Genomic DNA, 22302 nt, shown 5'->3' with positions numbered 1-22302 from the left:
TAGATGATCTTACAAATATTAATAAATCACAATGACCACAAAAGCACAAGTGACACAATGACAAGTTGCAAAGTAACAGCCAGATAAAAGAAAGCACCCAAAGACATTACAAGCTTCAATAGCAGAACAATCTTTAGGGCCAAAATTCAAATTACATATCATAAAAGTTTTTTTGTTTAGAATCTGATCTACAGATTATGTCTTTGATGTATTATTGAAAAATAGTAGCAGCTTTATATATGTCTGTCTGTGCTGTTTGAGGCTGGTTGCATCACGGCCCAGTAAGCTGGGAGCTGTGATAGAGGTGATGGCTCCATTGATCTGACCGCTGAATAAGCACAGCGTGGCCTGCCTCTTGCTGGCATACATGTTGAGGGAGTGGCCATAAGGTTGGCCTGCATAAAGGGAACAGCCCATATTGGTGGTGAACACCACTGACTTCAGAGCATAGGAATGCTTCCCATAAATCTGGATGATGCCCTCACTTTCAAATAAATCAATCTCCTTGGCTTCACTGTATTGGTAGCCAGCAACAAAAGACCAGGTGCTGGCGTGTCGGATCTGGAAGCTGATAAAAGTGACATGGATAGTGAATACTTAGTAGTGAAGGCTTTTGATGACAGCTGTATCAATGTCACACCAGATAAAACAGGTTTGATATTCATCCTCAGATTTCATTGTTGTACAACTCCCACACTCATAAAGCTGGGATTCTACCTTCACCACTCAGAAAATAGTGACTGACTTCCTTTTAGTATTTTCTCTCCATTAAAACAAGCACTTCCTGAGCAACACAATCGTTTCACGCTGTTGAGTAAACTACAAAAAAAAGTTCAAAGCAAAGGTTAATATTTTATTGGGAAAAGGTCATCACATAGAGCTTTAAAGGATAATCCATAACTCCAGTGTCTTGTCTCAAGTGAATGAGTGTGTTAGCAAATACTTAAAATGTATAGTATGCCTAAATATGGCATTAGTGACCAATTTAAGAAGGAAAACAAATAGCAATTGTCTGCAGTTTGTTTGACACTAAAAATAACTGCTAACACCAGCTGATTCTATAAAGCTCAATTACTTCAGCTGAAACTCAATAACTTGAAAGGAAAGTTTTCTTTTTCCCCCAGACAGTCATAGTCACCCTTTGCATTCGTTAAAACAGCCTCAGTCTTACAGGCCAGGACGTCTAAAAATGCTGTGGTCTGCTCTGTTCCTCTGCATTATGCCTGGTACAGTGAAATGAATGCTGAGCTGCATGTATTCGGGCAATGAAACTCAATCTGTGTTAAAATGACTGTGTTACACTATACTGTATTTGGTACATTAACACATACTAAAGTATATCATTAACATAAGCCATAAAGAAAGTGCTAAAAAAGAGACCCACATAAAAATTTATGCAAGCTACTCTGAATGTAAACGTAAGTAGCCGAAAGCTAGAACAGAGTTTGTGAATTAAAACTTCAAAGTTTGCAGATTTCACAAAACATGTGCCTGACAGCTACAACTCACACACCAACAACACTAGCAGAAAGACTCTTCAAGTATGTATAAAAATAGCAGCAAGGATTTTCTTTGGATAATCCACATCGATTCATCCACCAAGCTTCATAGTCTCCATATTCCTTTGATATTGTTCTGTGTGTGTCCACTGAACAAACCCAGGTCAAATAGTATTTTAAATCCTCCTCTTAGCCCTGCTTGGTAATGACTAGGATTATGTCACAAGTTCCACTGTGCCAGCCAAGTAGCTGTAAGAGGATTTTAACAGCTTTGACCCAGGTGTCACTATCACACCAGCAGAGTGATGATTACTCCATCATCCTGGCCTTGCCACAACATCTCTCCCTCAAACGCAACCTTCCCATGTTTCCTTGCTCTCAGCAGTATCCCCACCACCTTATCGGAGATCCGGACATATCTGTCAAACAGCTCTCCGAACGTGACTCTGGTCTTTCCGTCTGGGTCTGGATCAGCCATAGTCCTGAGCACGTAACACATGTCGTCAATCTCCCGGTGGATGTGTCGCTCGGCGCGTTTAGCTCTCTCCGCTGTTTTAGTGCCCTCCTTGGGGCGTCCGTAGCCGTCTTCGCCTTTTTGGAGGCGGAGGGACATGGAGTAATCATAATCAAAGTATTCACTGAAGGGGTTTAGTTTCTGGTTGACGGTGTGCTCTGAGGCCCAATTCTGCCAGCGGCTCTTGAGATTTCCCACAGCGCTGTATTTCTTGGAGAGGGCGTTGATCTTATTGGCATCCTCAGCTTCCTTTTTGTACCTGGGGGGGATGTCAGATTACGTTACAAAGAGATAAAAATACATATATTACCCTCAGAATCTGTTCTGAACCAGCAGGGTTATTGCTTTTTTACTTGGTGTTACTGCAAGTGTAAATGTGAACCCCTCATGTGGATTCCCAGGCAAAGCTGCAAGGGAACGCCAGACCTCCAGGAGCTCCACAAGCCCCAAGTTACCTCTGTATCCACAATTTAAGTACAATATCAACCTGGTCCTGTATTATTCTGTAATACTGTGGTCCTGTCTTGTAGAGGAGCTCTGTGTCAAAATCTAGTTCCAACATCTTTTTAATATTTTAGTTTATGTCTTGCTCACATGGTGCATTTTCCTAAATAATATTGCGTTTCATCAAATTACCACGAACTAACTGGCACACAGAAAACCTGGGGCCAGTTAGTATTCCAGTATGGGAGTTTCTGAGTCTTTGTGCAAAATAAAATTGAGCTTCAATCTATACTGTACACATGCAAACGATACTTGACAGGAAACTTGATGGAAAACAGGGGCCCAACTGCAAATTCTTTCTAAAAACACGTTAATCCCGCAATTCTCAGCTTCTTCAGTTTATTCAAATATACTCTGGTGAAAATGTTTTGAAATGGAAATATTTTAAGATAAGTCATGAAATCTTTACCAGATTGTGTTTTTAAAGTTGTCAGGAAATAGTCACTGAACTTTCTGGAAACTGCTACATCCTGGAAGACTTTGTATTCTCATTGGTGATAAATATTTCCGCGATCATGCCAACAATCTGCCTGTTTTGTCAAATGAAGCTGCCATTACGGCCATGACTAACATTGGTTTTACTTAGATCACTAAAATTTCTCACTTCAACATCCTACTTCAAAAGAAAATATTACATGAAAAGTTCCCCTAGACTTAAAAATGTGTTATTCTTCTTGTTCATTCAGATGGATATTTGAGCTTCATTGTGCAGAATGATATATGTGCAGTCTGACACTAGAGGACTCTTTGCACATTCATCTGCTAAATGGGGAAAGTTTGTCTGTGCTTACCGTAAATCAAAGTTCAGGGTGTGTACTTACAAGCATAATTTGTGACATTATAAATAGTTTGAAGCTAATTGCCTATCAGTATGCAACTTGTACAAGTGTGATATGGAAACACGAAGCCTCCAGCACAGAGAATGGACTTTACAGTGAAGTAGGACAGAAGATCTCTTTAACAGTTAAATTCTTTTTAATTGAGGGACACAGATGAAATGTCATTTTAAGGATATTTAAGGAAGTAATTGAACTTTCTTTTGTGGAAAAACCATATCAGACACAAACTACGTCAAAGCAGAGTATTTTTATGTGCCTTAAAATGTGTCTGGAGGGGATCTTTAATGAGGTAATGATACTATTTCATCTGGCCTTTAAGAATTTGTCTGATGGAAGAAAATTGTTACGTCACTATGTTTTGTTGTAACTTGTTAGCCTTTTACAAGTTTGTTCAGAAACAACTTGCTTTCTTTACTACAAACACAAAATCAAGCACACTCATCCTACTCACGTTGGGACTGTGGATCTTTTGATCTGCACTTCTGATTCAGAGTCTTCTTCAGAGTCTTTTTCTTCTGCCTCTTTCATAGAGATTGTCGTGAATTCTTGAGCATCCTCTATGTTTAGTTTCTCCTCTACTTCAGAGTGTCCACTGTCCTCTCTATCAACCCCACATGGGTGTCCCTCTACTGGTTCTCCTCCTTCTTTTCCAAACTTCTGTTCATTCTCTACCTGCTTCCAGCTTTTGGTCAGTGATGACACCATATTGGAGCACTTTCTGCGGCGTGTCGGTGAGCTTCTCTTCTTCAGCAGCTTGTCAATCTCCTCATCTGACGGCAGAGCCTCTTTCTTGATCTTCTCAGTGAGTAGCCCGATGCCAGCACTTTTCTCCTGGGCCCCACTGGTCACGGTCTTCACCACCTGCTTTGTCTTGATAGGAGACACAGCTGGTGTTTCAGCTGAGGCCTTAACCTCCTCAGTCTTGGCTGCATCTTGGGTCTCCTCATGGGGAGTTGATATCTTTTGAGCCTCGTCAACTACATGATGCTGAGAGACTTCTATTGGCTGGTTTTGAGTGGGATGAGGCTTCTTGGGGACCCATGTCTTTTTAGGTTCCTCTGCTGGTTCTCTCATCCAAGAGGGAGCCCAGCCGCTGGGTTCAGTCGCCTGCTTGTTCTCGTTCTCTGTCACCCACTGCTGCCAGCTCCTCGTCAGGCTGCACACCATGCTAATGGTTCGGAGCTTCTTGATGTTCTTGTTGGTGGATGGCTTCCTTTGGGAGGCTTGACCAGTCTGTTTGTCTGACATAATTACGTGTGTTAATGTGTCAATTTAAGCACAAATAATCCTCCTAAGTGAGCTGTCAGATTAGCAAGAACAAATTAATCTCCTCTCTGCTCAGTCTGTTTTCTGTAACTTTCCTCCCTGTGTTGCTTTCTAACCTCACACTCCCAGCTACTATACAGCTCTGAAATAGAGAGAGCAAACCCCAACACCGATGGAAAGTATTCAAGTCATCCAAGGCTACCGTCCTGATCGTCTTTCCCTGACACGGGTCACCCCTACGGACTCATGTTTCATCACAAATTGTGGAGCTTGTAACTAGAGGTTAACGTGGCAGTAGACCAGAGAATACCAATCGTAATGAGCCATGAAGGCAAATACACAAGCAAAAACTACCAAACATACATCTACAGATTAATATGTCCCTACAATGTCTGTTACTAACGTACTAGTCTAAACAAATATTTCTTGAAGCAAAGAACATATCACACTCTTAATCAAGGGCAGTTTATAGAAAGCTACTCACTTCATCTGTGTCCCTACAAACCTATAGAAACACTCCCAGAAACTTAGATGACCAGATACACTGGGAAATAAACAGATGTTATTGTGTCCACATACAGTACAATATGTAACACTTGGGTAACATTTCTGTGCACCTACAACCTTTTAGGAAAGACATAAAGAGGTGCAGAGAAAACAAAAAGAGACCCCCAGTATCATTCATCTGACACCTGGAGTAGCATCCAAGTGTAGATGCAACTCTTCCAAACATTTTCCCCAGGCTTTAAATGTTGAAATCATTTCACAAATATCATTTTCAATAAAAAAAAAAGAAAACCTTTCTCATAATATACTGTTTGGGATATAAATTTAAGATCAAGCGTTGCCAGGGAACCAAGGCCAGAAAATAAATGACCACCAGTGTGAGGCTGTATAAAACTTTATAAAGCTTAAGGGAGACACAGCCAAGACGGAAACAGAGCATGTCACAGATATGAGGAGACACCTAATCCGAGGTGAGAAAAAGAAACAGGGAACTTCTGACCAGGAAAGAATGTGATACCTGGAGAAGACAAGGATCTCAAGCTGACGCATGACGGGGTTTAGTCTTGCAATGCAGCTGGTAGAGAGATCACTGCATTCTGGCCTTAACATTGCAAATCTCAACAGTTCATGCTTTGCAAAACTGAGATTTGACAGGGGTGTTTAGTGGTGGTTTAAGAGCTGTGTTTTATGCGAAGATACAGAGTGCAATTTCATGTATGTTGACTTTTCATAACCATGTTTGCAGAGGGGGTTTGTTTATGGATAGAACTTGGCACATGCACATGCACACAGACATGAAGTTGCAGCTGTTGGCAGTCTGTCACGGAGAGTGGAAGTGACTCATCGAGCATCAAGCACAGGATGTCTCCCCAAACCATTTCAGCATGATATACAGCTCCATATTCAGGTCTGAGTGGAAGAGTAGTGCTCCTCCACAAGGACAAACAGGCTCATTACGCTTTCAGGTTGGGGATGAAATTTAAAATAAATGGGCGAGGCTGCTTCTGCAATGGCCCTGTTAATGGACCTTGCAAAAATCTATTAAAAATAGAACAAAGGTCCAATGTTTTTTTTGTTTGTTCGTTTTTTTAACAAAGTATTTTATTTAAAAGACACTCTTTCTAATATACAGTAGATGTTGTCAAAGGTATGATAGAGTTTCCTCATTTTTAAAACACACAAAGAGTAAACAGCCACTGACATTAAATAAAATCCCATCAGCTTCCTTTTGCTACTTTTAGTTACAATAAAAAACATGTATACATAAGAGTCTCCAGCTAACATATTATGACAAAAACATCTTTCCAATCCTCCAACCACACCATAGAACGTCCTTGTTTTTAAACAAGAAGCCACCAACTTATTTAACTTTTTATTTGTGCAACAGGGCTTAACTCCTTAACACCTTACAGTGTAGATTATGGGATAGTAGTAGCCTAAGTAATACAGTAAACCGTAGTATAACAGCAGTGTCAACTACGCAACAATATCTTTACAAATTTTGCTAACATTAGCCACTAAGCTACCAGTCATACCAAACAAGATAAGGCTGTAGCTGCAACACAACCCGATTGTATTGAGCTGAGAGAGGGTGAGTTTTACTGGTTATGAATTTAACTTTACGTTTGTAACAGTATTGAAGATTGAAGATTGTAAAATTTCTGTAAAAAATGCACAGTCTCATATAAAAATCATGTTTTTTTACACACTATCTGACAATAACAAATAGCCTATATATTCTCTCAAAGCTTGTTCCAGCTCATCATTGAAGCTTTATAATGTTTACACTGAGTTACATATTCAAACCCACAACTCTTTAGTTTTTATAGATGCATGACTCCATGAGATAGAACTATTCTAGATATACTCTCATTTTAAGCTAATTTTCTTTGAGAGCCCCTATGAATTCAGTACTAAGCTAAAACTACAGCTCTGTCAGTTTGAACAAACTTTGGCTGCACAACATCAGCATTTAACCTGTTAACCTGTTAAATGCAGCAGTGTCAGTGAGGGAAGATGAAAACCAAGAAAAAAAAGAGCACTTGTTGAGAAGCTCTGGCTTGTTCTTTTTTATCCAACAATCAATACCTCCTCTTTTAGAGTGTTGCATATTATGATAATAATAGTCACATTAGGGACTCATGGTCCATCTGTCACATCCAAGACAACCCTCAAACCCTGTTTCTTTCCTTGAGAACCAGTTTTTCTAAATTTGCCTTCTTCATGCATGACTGGATATTACCTCAGAGGCTACCCAAATGACAGCATATCTGCTGGGACCTGAAACAATTTTGATTTCAGTGGAAACACTAAGTCTGTATCATCTTTCCTTCAGATTATAGCAAAATGAGGATGATTCATTCTTCCTTCCCACAATAAAGTTACAGCCATAGAGTTTTGAGAAACTCAGAAGAATAAGGTTTTTTCATTAATTCAAATAGCTTAACAGATAACTGAGCTAATTAAGGGCAAAAAAAGTAATTTTAGAGTGAGTTTGAACAATTTAGGGTGAATGTGAGGGTGGGGGTCTACCAGTAGAGGTCGCTATGATTTCAGTGTTAGAGCAGTATGTTCTCCACAGCCCTTCACGTTGTATATGAATGGTTGTATCCATGACACCAGTGTAAATGTGTAAACTTTTCTACCAATGAATTAGCAACCAGTCATACTATTTGAATTAGAGTAAAGTGATTTACACTATGTACCATAGTATATTATAACAATATAATAGGAATTAATTTTATGCCACTATCTCACACTGCTTATCGTAGTCATAATCATATTTGATTTATTTGGCTGCCTTTAAAATGACACTTTAAAAATGACACTAATTCACTGCAACAACAGTGAATTAGTGAAAATATCAAACACTTCTCAAAAGTCAAGATAAATATCCATTAAAATGCTATTAACTGTTGCTGGTTTCTATCAGACTTAGCAAAGCAGAAATGGAATAGTGTCCTCAGGTGGTTTTAATTGTGTACAAGCCTCTAAAAAGACATATATGTTGCAGGTGGGAAGGCAGTTTATTTCCTAAATTAAAAGCTACTCTGATGATTTGAGCCAAATGAACTGGGTGGTCAACCCCACTGAAAGCTGAGGAGATCCAGATCTGGAGAGAATGCACCTGTTTTTCCTGCTGCTTATCAACATCTGTACTGTTACTGAAGCTTTGTTTACCTTCCACAGCTTGTTTCGAGATTGTTTTACTTGGCAGGCCGTGTTATTATGCATTAATTGCATAGGAATGCATCTGTGAGGATCTCCTCTGCTGTCTCTCCGTGACCCTGTATGTGATACTGATTTGTGTTGTACTTGGGGTGATCAGCTTGCACATAATTGGATTTATATTGTTGCAATGATCAGACCACAGCATGTTCAGTAAGAGATGTTCACAACTATCATCTTGATCATGTAACAGTAGCTTAAAGTTTAGACAGTGTTTATTTTCATGAACACAATTCATGAAACAGTAAAATTCATGAATGAAACAGCTGTTACCAGGTTTCAGAGGACTTCCTGTTTGTAAAGTTTGATGGATTTAATCTCTCCTCTCCATTCACAGCTCAATAAACTATAACAAATTGCTGTTGACAAATAATCTGAAATAACTATATTCAACCACAGTTTTGATGCAACTGCATGTTGTTCTTTCCTTTCCACAATGCTGACCTCAACAAGGAAGCCAGCCGCAAAAATCTGTCCTGGCCCAGGAAAAGTAAACCACTATGTAATTCACTAATACTTCCTTCCGAAGAGGCTGTATGTTATTGTTTGGCTGTGCCATGTCACTCTGATAAATAAAGATGGGAAAGATAGTAAATTAAAGCTACCTCAATACTCGGGTCAGTGAGGGCAAGCCAGGAAGCTGAGAGGATATGTCGTCCCCTGCAAAGGGACCGACAGGATGACAAAGAGTGCTGCTGGAGCCAGACGAACTCATTAGAGGCTGGGTAAGAGTTGAAGGTCCCTGGTTTGGATTTATATGGCAGGTTTCAGGACAATGTCTTACATGATGAAGAGGATGGAAGCAGAAATGGAAGGAACACGATAAAAGATAAACCAGGAGCATATTGGAGTGGCAAATGTTTACAGTTGTAGAGGATTTAAACTGCACTGTTTAATGTAAGAAATGTTCTTTTGTGTCACTAATAACTGCTAATGGCTTCAAACAAGAATAAGAGTCTACAGCTCTAGTGGCTCTTTGAGGCTGTACGTAGGCACAGCAGTTCTTTGAGGTAATGCTAACCTCAGAAAGCTAACATGTGCACAGTAACAGTACTAACATGTTGATATTTAGCAGGTATTATGTTTAACATGTTAATTTAACATCTTAGCAGGCTAACTAATTTGCCAATCTCTCTATATAAAGAAAGGAATCTGTCTGTATGTTTGTCCTTTGCATATCTCGAGTACCGTTGATCCGATCTACTTCATACCTGGCAGGTGGATTGCTGGGGAATCAAGGAAGTGCAATGTCGATGTATGAAGTTGTTTGAATGAGCGGTTCTCAAGAAATATATAAAAGTACCTCATAAACAACATTGATTTGCTTCTTCTGCCCATGGAGTTAACGAATGGAAATATTGCTATTGCAGTCCATATTGTGGTCAGAGGTGGGATTACATCTGTAGTGTTACTGCCTTGAAAAAGTTTAAGAGACTTAAGACCTATTGCTCAACTGTGTACTGTGAATGAAACTTGGCATGTACGTTCAAGACTTAGTGCTGGATGTGTCAGGCACATTCAGAAATATATAAAAATACCTCATAAACAACATTGCGTCTGCTTCTTCTTCTGCATTGATGATTCAATGAGCGGAAATATGGACAGCGCCACTCTGCCATTGCAACCCACATTGTGGTAAGAGATGGGATTACATCTATAGTGATAAGAACTACCATAAAAAATGAATTGATAAAGTTTAGAGAGTTAAGCTCTATTCCTTTGTATGTATGTTCAAGACATAGTGCCAAGATGCCTCAGGCACATTTTGAACAGGCACTACAGTTCATCTGATCAACTTCAGCTCAGCTCAAAATTGTTGTCTCTAGATATTCTGCATGTGAGGTGTGTAGGGAACTTAGGTAAATTGTATCGTCTACCGATGGTCTGCATGAGAGGCCAGAAATCGGCCCATTCCAAACGGGCACATTTTGAAGGGGCACTGCACTAGTGATCAATAAATACAAAGTACAGCTGATGGCAATGTCATTAGTTTGGAAGGTTTTTGAAAAAACATTTTGATCTGATGATGGCACTATATGGAAAGTAAAGGGATGACTTAAGTTATTAAAATTCATCCTAAGGGAAACATGTCTGTTCCAAATTTCTTGACAGCCAATCAAATAGTTCTTGAGACTTTTTACTTGAAATCACAAATGTTAATCTTGCATCATGTGTGAGTTAGACCGCTGGACTGTTTATGTTATTCGCCTCAAACAACCAATGTACCAACTGTACTGTTAGCTGTAAGCTAGTTAGTAATGGATACACCGATACAGTCTGTGGGAGTTTTTTTTTGTGTTTATTCAGTTCAGCATTTAACTGAACTCAGAAGTCACCAGAGACTCCTGTTCTTTCTGTTATTTTCTGATATTTTTCAATCATGTTGAAACATTTTCAACTCACACAGACACACCTTGGGATCATTTCGCAAAGCCCTGGGCATATTTGTGTCAACTCACGTCTTTCCATTGACTTTGTATGCAATCTAACTCTCAAATTCGCTTGAAAAGATTTTTTTTTCCTTTTGTCTAACAGGTTTTCTGTAAAGCTAAGAGAGCCAATGAATCAAATGCAAATTCTTGAATATGCATATGAGCATGATTTCTTCAGGAATTTCAAAACTATTTTCCGAGTAAATAGCCCACAGTACGCAAGCTACTTTTCTCTTTAATACATTGTTCTTTGTGGCTGCTTATCAGCTGTTTTTTAATTTGATATGTGCATGCAAACGAGAAAGATATTATCAATTTTGATAGGAAGACTTTTAAGATTATGGTTAATCACAAAATTAGAAAAATAACGTGAAATCGTGTGAAACAGGTGTAGCGAATGTGATAAAATAGTTCTGAAAATTAGGACCGTATAGATTTTTTTTCAAAGGCGTCTTGGCGAATTTGCATCCTGGATCCTCCGTATTTTAGAGATATTGACTGTGTTATTAAAACATATGGGCTGTTTGTCTTGAGACATGTTCTTGTTACCAGAGATCTTATAAAAACATGTTGCTTTTGGCTTGCATTGCGTCAGTCAGCAATCACACTTCATTACTTCTGACCGCAGCAGCCTCTGGAGCAATAATTGGCCACACACTTCTCACTTGTTACATCAGCTTTTACGATATCACGGACTCTGAGCTCTGAAATCAAAAGCCCAAAATAGAACCTGCACATTCATTCTTCCACTGTGTCTTTGCCCAACATGTCATACTTACTGACGTTCATACATGGTTTCCCGTGGTTTTTGCTAATTTTTCAACATAACAAATGCTGTAGGAGTAGACACATAAAATAACACTTTGTTGTATGAATGAAACTAATAAGTAAATCCTCTTTTGCTTGAACTTCCCAAGATGTTTTACATGATTTAAAATCACTGTGGGATCCATATTGTGTTTATAGCTGATATTTTTAAAGCTCTTAGATAATTCATTCAACTAAAAAGTATTTTTTATGTTATTATCACTTTGAATGGCTCCTGCTGGGGCCTGCAGCCTTTCTTTGCTTCACACCCTCTGTGTACACCAAGTGTCATTCTCACTTCCACACATCATTAATCATATCAAGCTCCTTTTGAGTTTTTCTATTTGTGGGAGTCCCTCACCTCTGCTCACGTTTACATTCTTTTTCTCATTTATTTTGTTAAACCACAGGAGTTCGTGCTCAGAACCACCACACTGCAGTACGAAATTGCTTCATAATTGTCAGTGTAGTAATCTGAAATTCCCCCCCTTTGATAACCAATATTGTAGGGTTCACTCTTAGTATAAAAATCAAGAAGCTAGCAGATAAAAGTTTGCCTTTTGTAATCTTGAGAGATGAGAGATTAGATAACAGATCTGAAAATACCCTAAATAGATAGGGTATTGAATTCACTCTCAAGATATTTATTTGATAATGTGGATTGTAGAAGTGTATGGGGAAAAGCAAGGGGGGGAAAAGAAACACATGGGTCTATATCTGAAAGACAAGAAATACAAGATTAAATAAACACAGAAAATTATTCTCATATCTTTAAAAAGGAAATATTGTTTCAACAAAACTAAGTTTAAATTGTGGTGCAAAATAAACTTCTTACCAATTCTGCTGCCCTGTGTAGAAGTGAAAAAATGAATGACAGTGAGGGATGTGTTTAAATAGGACTAGAGTGCACAAGTGAAATGAATCAAGATAATGAAGTGTGAACCGGCCAACCAATTAGTGAGAAGGAAAAGAGACAGCAGGAAGTCAGGTGATGGAAAAGGAAGTGGAAAAAATAAGGCAAAATTAGTGAATCTTTAATCTAACGGGTATTGTCTAAGTTTAATAAAATGCTCTGCACGATTAAAGAAAAACAAAGCTTCTTTCATTTTCCATAAACACAGTGTAATTCTTAACAATTATCCAGAGACTACACGGTTGGTTTTGTTATTATAAAGTCTTCTGCAGTGAAAAAGATAATGACTTGCATGCAGCATGTATTGATGTCAGCATTAAATATAATGATTTTAGGTCAACTTGCATCTAATGAATTTATGAGTTCATTCCCCAAGTGTCCTTTTAGCACCATACACTGTGTTGTGGCAGCTTTTTACAATATTTTGCTTCATCAGTAGTTGATTCTGTGCCAGTTATGTGGTTGAACACATGATTTCTTTTCTCAGTGATGTGATTGTCCCACATCGAAACATTTAAGATCCAGACTTTAATTAGATACAAGCAACATTATATCACTGTGTCTCGAAAGCCAAAACACTGTGCTTTCTTTGCCCTCATTATGTGTGTTGCTTAGAAATGCAGCAAGCTAAACACACTTCCAATAATGATCGAAGACAGGAATTGGCCTTTTAAGTTTTTACTGGAAGCAATTATCAAACTGAACTGTGAAACTAATACAGGATAACATACAATAACTCAGTGTTGTTCAATGGAAGTGATTAAATCTGAAAAAAAGAAGTGATACCAGAAACAAGACTTAGATCAAAGGTGGATGATATACTACTGAAATGGGCTTAGAGAAACATGTGGTGTGAGTTAAAATGACCAATTTCTTAAAGTCATGCAACTTCTCATTATGAAGTTACGTTTCTTTTAAAAACTGCCCTGACTTGCGGTTGGGGATGTTACACTCATGGTTGGAAACAGGAAACCAACAGCAGTCGACCTATTGTGTCAGTTTTCTTTGGAGGACAGTCACTCTAAACAATATTACAACAATAGACTAAAGAAGAGACACCAGAAGTATCACCAGATAAACATTAAGTTGCCATAAGAAGTACAACACAGTAATAGCCAAACATAAAACATTTTTACTGCTACCATAAATATAAAAAGAGTAAAACACATAATAGGTTGTCAAGTCACAGTTACGCTATATTAGCAACACATTAGCGTCAGACAGCTAGCTGGTATAATGGCTAGCTTGGTTAGTGATTAACAGCCTACAGAAAAACTAAATTATCAAATCAATAAAACAGCTAGCTATAGTAAAAAGAGCACCTACAGATAATACTCCAACAAGAGCATTTGTATCTGGATCAAAGATGGATGAAACAATGTCCGTTTACCTGAAGATCCTATGGAACTGTTGGAGTTGCCACTAGCAACAGAAAGTCCAACTGAAACCAACAGTTGGTGGCAGAAGTTTAGTTTTTCACGCTCAAATTGACTGACAGGACTCTTGATACCACGGTAGGCAGCGAGTGAAAGCCAATATTATTAGTACAGTACATAAAATATCATATGCTTTCACATTGTGTTTTGAAAGTAGTCTTCTGTACTTGGCTTTAATTAGGAGTGCTGATCAGGTGTCATGGCAGTTTTTCATTAAGGGTTAAGACAGCGTACAAAGCATTCAATGCTCCATAACCACAATACAGGATTGAGACTTGTGCCCTCGTTTAGATTCAGATAGCCTTTTTTTTCTTGCTTTTTAAAGCCAGAGGGCCAAAATCCCTACATATGATCATGTGACAACATATATTATAGTTCAAAATCGGGGTTACTTAAGGCTCAAAAGGACCTTTTAGGTCTGTGGTGTTGATTAGAATCAAATTTTTACTTAGACATCAACAGGCTTATATCATATCCTCATTTTTCTTTTCCAGTGATAAACAGTTGCTTTTTGTTGAGTGACATCGCTAAATAAATGTAAGCTTGCAATAACCGATACAGCAACAACAATGCAAATGAGTCTAGAATTTAAATTATATTATATATATTATGTTATATTATATGCCTAACTTACTATAGATGTTCAACTGGCAAGCATGTCAGAAAACTGGAAAGGCATGGACTGGAGTTAAACTTACAGTGAGAGAGGATTATATCATTAGCTGTCTCTTCATCAGTCTGGTTGCGCCTGTCTGACTCTTCATCCTGGTTTTCTCTGCCCTCTGCTGACTCCAGTGCTGCATCCTGGTCACCTTTTACTGTTTTTGTTCTGACTTATCTGCTTACCTGAGGTCAAACAATCTCAGACATGAGAAAATGATAGCTCATGCTCATGCAGATCTCTTTTTACATATAATATTTCGACGAAGAATGCATTTTTAAGACATTTTAGGATTAAATTGGAGTCAAAGTGAATGAGCAAAGGCTAAAGAGAAATTTTCTATTTTTACTTCCACTTCCTTTCTCAATGTTTTTATTCATTTCTATGTGAGCAGGTGGTCTCTTCAGGGAATTCGATGGCCCCGAGTATTCATACTGCAGGTACTGTATTCTGTCGTATCTGATCTGGTCAGGGTCCAACACTGTCTTGTCTGCATGCAACTCAGGCCCCTACCTCCCTCTGGGAGTCCCATCGCCTGACCACCCCTTAGCTTTTTCCTCAGCTAACAGGAAAGGATCCATTTTCAAAAAAGTAACCGGGCAGTTGATGTAAGGAGTTGGTGGTGTGTGGACGTGCATACATGAAGGTGACAGTGAAAGTGAAATGCCTCTTTGCTTGACATCCTGAATGTCCACTGGAGACAAAACTTCCCCTTGTTCAGAAGTGGTTCTTGGTACCTCCTGTCCTCACACCAACAAAGGACAAAAGCTTAAGACCCACATAGGTGTTTGCCTGCTTGTGTGGACCCTCTTCACACTCCACTGCTTCAGACTCTCTATTGAACACATTCCAGTGAGGGTGTCGGGTCAGTGCAGGCGCTGAAGGACATGCAGTGGTTTGCAGGCTGCAGTAATTTGTTTAACCTCTGATTAGGCCCAGGAATGTCAACTATGAAGAGACACTACAGGTCCCGACAGCATTGTTTGGCACTTTGGCAATCTGTCATTGCCACTATCTAGCAAGCAAGCAAATCACCACTCAAGACAATAGCTCCTCCACTACCTGAGCAGAGAGGCAGTTCTAATCTTTGCACCATCTGGTTCGGACTTCAAAAAGGCGGAAGAGAGCATAACTGCTCTATCTTTGTGATTTATCTCATGTCTTTCTGTGCCAATAAGCTTGCTTTGCGTGACATACAATATAGCATTTGTATAGGAAGATTTAAACTGATGTTGAAGATATTATCATAAGAAGGAAGTGTTTTGAGGTTAAGGCATGTCTGTTTAAAGAAAGATGTAATGAGGCCCAAATTTTGGAACCCTGACTTGAAAACCCACGTCTATCATCACATCAATTTGGCACAAAAAGTCCAGCCTGAACACAGATTGAAAACATTAGTGCATCACATGCTCTTTTATTTAATCTAGCAACACAACACTGACCACATGTTACAAAAGATGTTTAAATAAATCTGCAAATCTAGAATTTAATGAGGTAAAAGCAGAGTTATCAAAGGCACATTTCTCCAGGGTTATTATCTTAACTTCTATGTTTTATGCTCAACTTCAAAAAACAATTGTACTTCTGGCAGAGAAAAAACAGAAAAAGAACAGCTTTCCTCAGGAAAGTTTCTTTATGCACACACACGTTAAGTTATACCATTTTAGTATGCTAATAAACATGTCAATTGTAGTTTTACAAGTTCCAGATACACTTTATCTTCTCGCCACATGTACCTTTAGTAAATACTCCACAGTAGATTCTGTTGTTGCAAGTTGTAAGTTATGAAATACATGTTCACACGGATCACTTGGTGGAATCATTAATTTCATGCTTCATATCCAACTCTACCTCCTTTTTTTATAAGCTGCATTGATGAGAAACAGAAACTGGCTGGATTCTGAAACCGTGTCATATTGATGTCTGTGAAAAACATTTTTGGACAAAACTTGTCTTAATGATTGGCTCGTTGTCTTAAGGTCAGAGGTTACAGTCTGATGAAACTAAAACTGCCTTGACAGGACCAGTCTTGAATGATTTTATGGTTTTTAAAGTAAAAAAAAAAAGAGGTACAGTGATATGAACTTCAACCTCATTCTTTGCGAGTTATGTACTTGTAGGACACCAGCTTAATATAAGCATTTACATCTTTGTGATTACACAGGAGTCACGGCGTTTCTCAAAATACCCATTACATGTATATGCAAACATGCATTTACTTCTTTCCATACTCACACAGCTGCTAGGATTACATATCACTAAGTCTACGCATCTGAATTAATGTTCTTGTTTTTCATATTCAGCAGAGGTAAGATGATCACTCCGGATCTGAACCTTGGCAGGTATTCGCCATTTCTCAGCCAGTAATAAAGGCAAATGGATCTAAGTCCAGAATCTAATCCAATAATAACCTCACATCTTGAACTCTAAAAATAATCACACTGTGTCAAGACGGCAAGTGTGTAATTGCCAGCTAATGCTGCAAGTGACCCTAATAACTATTACCAACTGCCACGCCACATCAACACTTAAATTTACATGTAGAGGTCACCTTAAAACTGAGTGTGTGTCTTATACATAATGCAGATATAAATTCAGTATACACTGTACAGTACAAAAGACAATTTCATCTCACTTTGGATATTGTATACAGTTGGGATAACAAAAATAATACTAAATACACAATATATAATACAAACGAAACATTTATGGGCTGTTTCTGTGAGCAACATTGCAATACAAAAAGGCATATCTCTCATTCGTCCCCTTAGAGCGTTCCAGATAATTCTGTCCAGCAGTTTAAGAGTCAGTGCTGCTCTGTGATAGCTGCTTTCCATTCAGAAGAGTTCAAGTCCTCCATGTTATTAGAACACAAGTCCCCAGAAAAAAGGAAAAAATGTGTTTGACATAATGCTTGAATCTTCATACAAGCTGACAAAATGTGCACAAATTCCAGGAGTAGGATAACACACCTGAGCTCATTTGTCTTTGAATTTGTGCATCTGGTTTGGAACAGAAATCAGTTTAGGTGAAACATGTCATGCTCTGTCTTCTTCTCCATGGCTGCTTTTCAGTGCAGTGAAGGAGGGTGAAAGGTTATGAGGCAACAGTAGCATGTTGATGCCACAGCTTTTGACCTGTGCACAGCAACAGCTCTGGGGAGGAACCAGGTTGAATAAAAGGCTCGTTGGATGACTCCCATGGCCAGCGAAATGAGATGAGACAAGAGGATTAAATAGGAAGCGTCCCTCTAATGTGCTGCATAGCCTGTTTGGAAGTTAGAGGTTCAGAAGTTCTAAAGACTAGGAGAAGTCCAGCGGGCGGATCATCATGGCTGTGGCTCGCAGTGAGTAGCTGGGGCCCTTGAAGTAGTGCCACTTGATACCGTTCAGCTTCCCTACATGTTGCCCTTGAGTGAAGTACATGCCGTTAAGGTTGGATGGGCCGCAGGCATCAAACCACCAACCTAAATAGAGAATATGAAGACAAGAATAATGAAAATATTAATTTCGCCTTAGCAGACAAAGATAGATGATGTAACCTGCTGCAACGGCCAAACGATATTATTGTATGGCATCAAAGAAAATAAATTCCAAAGTCTTAATGGGTCTTAAAGTAGGAACAAAAAAAAGCTTTGTACAAGTATTGACATGCAGAGCATGATTAACCCTGAGAGTGACAGAAAGTGTCATCCAAGTGTTTACTGGTAAAGGTTGAAAGTTTCCCATGGCCTCTCCCACAGGGCCATGGCAATGGTTCAGACACCATTTCACTGCTATCTGTTCAACGTGTTACTGTCACTGGGTTCATGGGCATGCCAGTACCTGTTGCTGAACACTGTCGGTACCGCACTCTATTTAAAGTAAGAGTTCATGTACATGAGCTTCTGAGGAACACTAGAGTTGTGAATGGCATGGGAAACTTTTATTTTGATCCCCAGCTATGACATTTTATTATGAACCATATTTGGTATTTAGAGAAAGGGTAGAGCGTGGACTTTAATGGGAATTTTATATCTTAGAGGCTAAACATAAGGGTATAAACAACATTTTATTTTGCAAATTTACATTTCACATGACCAAATTCACTTACTGGACATGCTATATTCCATCCTAGTGATCCAACAGCCATGTCTTATATCTCCACTTGTAAACACACCCTCACTGATACACAGTTAGGTATAGAACATATGCAAGGCATGGCATGTGTCAGTCACACGATGACAAATGGCAGCACTTCTCTGCTCTCCTCTGTCAGACCTGAATACCACTGTGGCCTATGACATTTCACAAGATCTGTAATCAGCAGCAATGCTCTGTCCTTGATTCTGTCATAGGTCACAGAGATATAAATTTCATTGCATTAATTGTATAAGACATGTACACATGCATGCATACAGCACGCATACATAACATCAGATTTAAACCTGTGGACACCTCCTTACATTTCCACAACTACGTATAGTCTCAGGATGCCGGTGGGAATTGAGTTTGAAATTTCACTCACTCTGCTATAATTGTTTTTACATGAAATTCAATGAGGAATGGCCACAAGCTGGTCAGCTCTCATAGAAGAGGCCATGTACTTGACATCTTTGTGGGCGGACCAAAGTTGTGAAAGGTTAAAGCTGCTATAGTCAATATTTTCATATTAACAATGGATTAAATTACTGTGTAATGGGAAACGGGTTGCTTGTACTGACAAACCCTCTGAGAATTATCATCCGACTCTGCAGTTCCCCTAAGTTTTTCAGTGTTTTTCAGCTCATTGTTTTGGTGTTATGGCCAGTAACTTGTTCTGTTTTGATTCCTCTCACCATTAATTTCCGAGCAGCATGCAGCTGTTTTCAGCAAAAAAAAAAAAAGCTGTTGTAAACATACTGTATGCAACTTGCCCAGCACCAAATGACAAAATTAATGACTAACTGGTGAACATAGTGGAGTGTTTGCAGTTAAAGAGCCAAAGCTTTCCTTCAGGGGTTGGTGGAGAGTTTCACAAGGTGGCCAGTTACGTGACTCCTAATGAATGCAAATGCTGCTCCAAGTATGCTGGAAGTGTAAACAAGCGACTGCTAATATTTTTAACTTGTTTGCTTCACTCTACATAATCAGGAGAGAGAGTCTACAATACCAGACACAATCAGAATGAAAAGACAGTCGACAGTGCTCATGCAACAGAATAGTAACGTACAGTACTAGTCAAAAGTTTGGACAACGAAAGTGTCCAAACTTAACTGTAAGTTAATACTGTGATGGAGGCAAACAGGCTTTGTGTCTGGTAAGCAAGAGTTCTGTTCTGTTCAGTGATATCATGTCTCAAAGCGTCTGTTGTGCAACCTGCTGTTTTATTTTATTGAGACAGTGTTTTTTTTTCTCTTCAAGCGTGAAGCAGAATACAGAAAATGTGTCCCCCTTGCCATCCCTTTTTTGTTGATAAACCGCAGACCACACAAACACCATCACGCACATAAACATTCAGTGTGCACAGCAGCAATGCTTCAGGATTTATGATCAGTATCCTTTCTCTTTCCAGGCCAGAGATTTTTACTGACTTGTAAAAACAATGGGGATATCTGCTCTTTGAAAAAAAAAGTCTGAGCCAGTGCAGTTTGTTCTCATGATAGAGGGCTCCCTCCTATCTTCTATTGTCAGAGCTTTATCCCTACTGTGTGTTCTGGTGCTGGGTAAATATATACATCATGTATGTGTCCACCTTATATCCTCCTCTGTATTCTTAACACGGCATGTTGTCATTGTCCTCATAAATGTAGCAGAGAAATATTTTCCTATTCCAGACACTTACATCATTTGATGTCAGCCCTGCTCTTATAAATGTGGGGCATTAATCAGATGATATACTGTATATACTATAGCTAGCGCACTGCTGGGTTCAGACCAGCCTTGACTCAGGCTACATGTTGTCATGCCGATCCTTTGTGGCTAGCCTTAAGCAGGCTATGAATCAAGCAGAGTAGGGGGTGTTGATCAGTGATCAGATGCCAGTTCCCTTTAACCAACTGCATTCCCAATGACCTAAGAGGTAATACTGATCTTAAATCTGCACTTAGAAATGCTTGATTAGAACCAGGTCAGGACTCCAGCAATAGAGCTGCCATGAGGGTCACTGGGCTCCACTTACACAGCAGGAGAAGCAGTGTCATTTTAAATCTCTTTGACACTTGGTGCCGTGCCCAGGGATTTCTATAATGTGCTTGTTTCCAACCACAGTGCAGTGGGGAGGGGAGGCAGAATATAACCTAATAGGTGGAGATAGATGCATAAGTGGCCACATGTAGCCCACTACATGTTTTGCAGGAGCAGGTTGTGATCACTATGTCCTGAACTAATGACTGGGCTTTGGACATTGTGGGGATGCTCGTAAAGCCAATCAGAGAGAATTGTTTTTGGGATGGCAGATGGAGAGCTCATATAATGGTGTTGTTTTCTCATAAAAGCAAATCTTTATTATCTCCCTGGTACTATATATATACAAATGCTCAGTCTGTGATTTTATCCGATTAAACTTTACTGTTTTGATTCACTCTCCACTCTCTACAGTGTCATTTCCTGTTGGCTCCAATGAAAACTTTCTGACTGTGCTCTACCTACCCAGCACTAAACAGCAAAGTTAGCCACTGCATGGTTTACAGAATGGATTATTTAGCAGATATTTCCCTTAGTAGTTGGTGGAGAAAGAAACAGAACTAAAAAAAATAATGAATATTGGACTTTTGCCAGTTTGCCAGTTTTGCCAACAAACACAACTACAAACTGATGTTTAAAATTGAATGTTGAATGTCGCTCTGTGTCTGCTAGATGAGAAAATTAGGAACTACTTGATCAAACAATTGCCATATCAATTTTATCAGCTGGTAATCTATCAGTATTGTGCTGCCCCCCCACCCCCCCAATTGGCCAAAGAAATCAATTAATGTAGGTTGGTTCAACTTTGATCTACTGTACTTGCCTCAATTTTTCTTTGCAATGAGGGATTATCCAATATATTTTAGGCTTATCTCCAATTAAGCGGTTTAGATAGTCTGACTGCTCATGTTTCTTGCCCTGTTGGACTTCATAGTTCAATGTTCCCGGATTACAGAAATGACTTTAGTGAGTACAGTGCTGTTATTGCCAATAGAAATTATGGCCTAAACTTTGAAAACTTTGTAATTAACCAGAATTATTAAACCAGGAGGTTGTTCAGGTCTTCTGCTTTGCCATGAATGATTGTAACCTTTCTGTGTAGTTGGACCTACCGCCAGTTAGCATGAGCGCACACTTGCACATGCAGTTGTCATTGTCCATGTCCTTGGTGCTGAAGTCTGCTCCATGGATTACCAGACTGCTCTGTCGACCTGCGGTCCCACTGTGGCTTTTCAGGAACAGCCTGAAAGACATCAGGAGGAGGAAGAGGGCAGAGTCAGGACATGAAAACACATCAAGGGGAGGAAGAGGGGAGAAGAGTGCGGTGGTGAGAGAAGTGTAAGCAATAAAGAGGGCAAGAAGACATAACATGCTGCACGAAATGTCTCCTGAGAGATAGTCGTTATTTGTTGTGATGGAGTACATGTGGAACACCTGGAACAACATTAACTGGGTAGAAAGAATATAAAATAAAGAAAGAAAGAAAGAAAGAGAAAGAGAACATGTGAAAGAAATACAGATGGAAAGTAAGAGAAAGACAGAGAAAGGAGAGA

The 22302-nt window shown here is 39.1% G+C and overlaps 2 protein-coding genes across 3 annotated transcripts in view; both read right to left on the bottom strand.

Annotated features, from left to right (window-relative positions):
- Window positions 1–769: 769 nt before the first annotated feature.
- Window positions 770–4882, bottom strand: abrab (actin binding Rho activating protein b). Its single transcript, XM_042436110.1, has 2 exons — window positions 3808–4882; window positions 770–2272 (listed from the first exon to the last, which is right to left on the bottom strand). Exons 1-2 carry the CDS (start codon window positions 4602–4604, stop codon window positions 1789–1791), a joined length of 1281 nt encoding a protein of 426 aa, XP_042292044.1. The 5' UTR covers window positions 4605–4882; the 3' UTR covers window positions 770–1788.
- Window positions 4883–15991: 11109 nt separating this feature from the next.
- angpt1 (angiopoietin 1) overlaps window positions 15992–22302 on the bottom strand; it is a 55303-nt gene continuing 48992 nt past the window's right edge. For both annotated transcript variants that reach the window (XM_042434505.1, XM_042434506.1), the window contains exons 8-9: window positions 21862–21992; window positions 15992–18072 (exon numbers count right to left, since the gene is read on the bottom strand). In XM_042434505.1, coding sequence (XP_042290439.1) covers window positions 17909–18072; window positions 21862–21992 — 295 coding nt within the window. In that variant the 3' untranslated portion in view covers window positions 15992–17908. The remainder of the gene's footprint in view (window positions 18073–21861; window positions 21993–22302) is intronic.

This window comes from Thunnus maccoyii, chromosome 15, assembly GCF_910596095.1.
Source record: "Thunnus maccoyii chromosome 15, fThuMac1.1, whole genome shotgun sequence".
In the NCBI taxonomy this organism is placed as follows: domain Eukaryota; kingdom Metazoa; phylum Chordata; class Actinopteri; order Scombriformes; family Scombridae; genus Thunnus; species Thunnus maccoyii.
The sequence above is the reverse complement of the archived record's forward strand: the minus strand, read 5'-3'. Positions and strand labels throughout refer to the sequence as shown.

Coding starts and splice junctions, on each gene's coding strand:
- abrab (XM_042436110.1), bottom strand. CDS start 4,604: ATGTCAGACAAACAGACTGGTCAAGCCTCCCAAAGGAAGCCATCCACC. Junction 2,273..3,807: donor AAAAGATCCACAGTCCCAAC/GTGAGTAGGATG, acceptor CATCCCCCCCAG/GTACAAAAAGGAAGCTGAGG.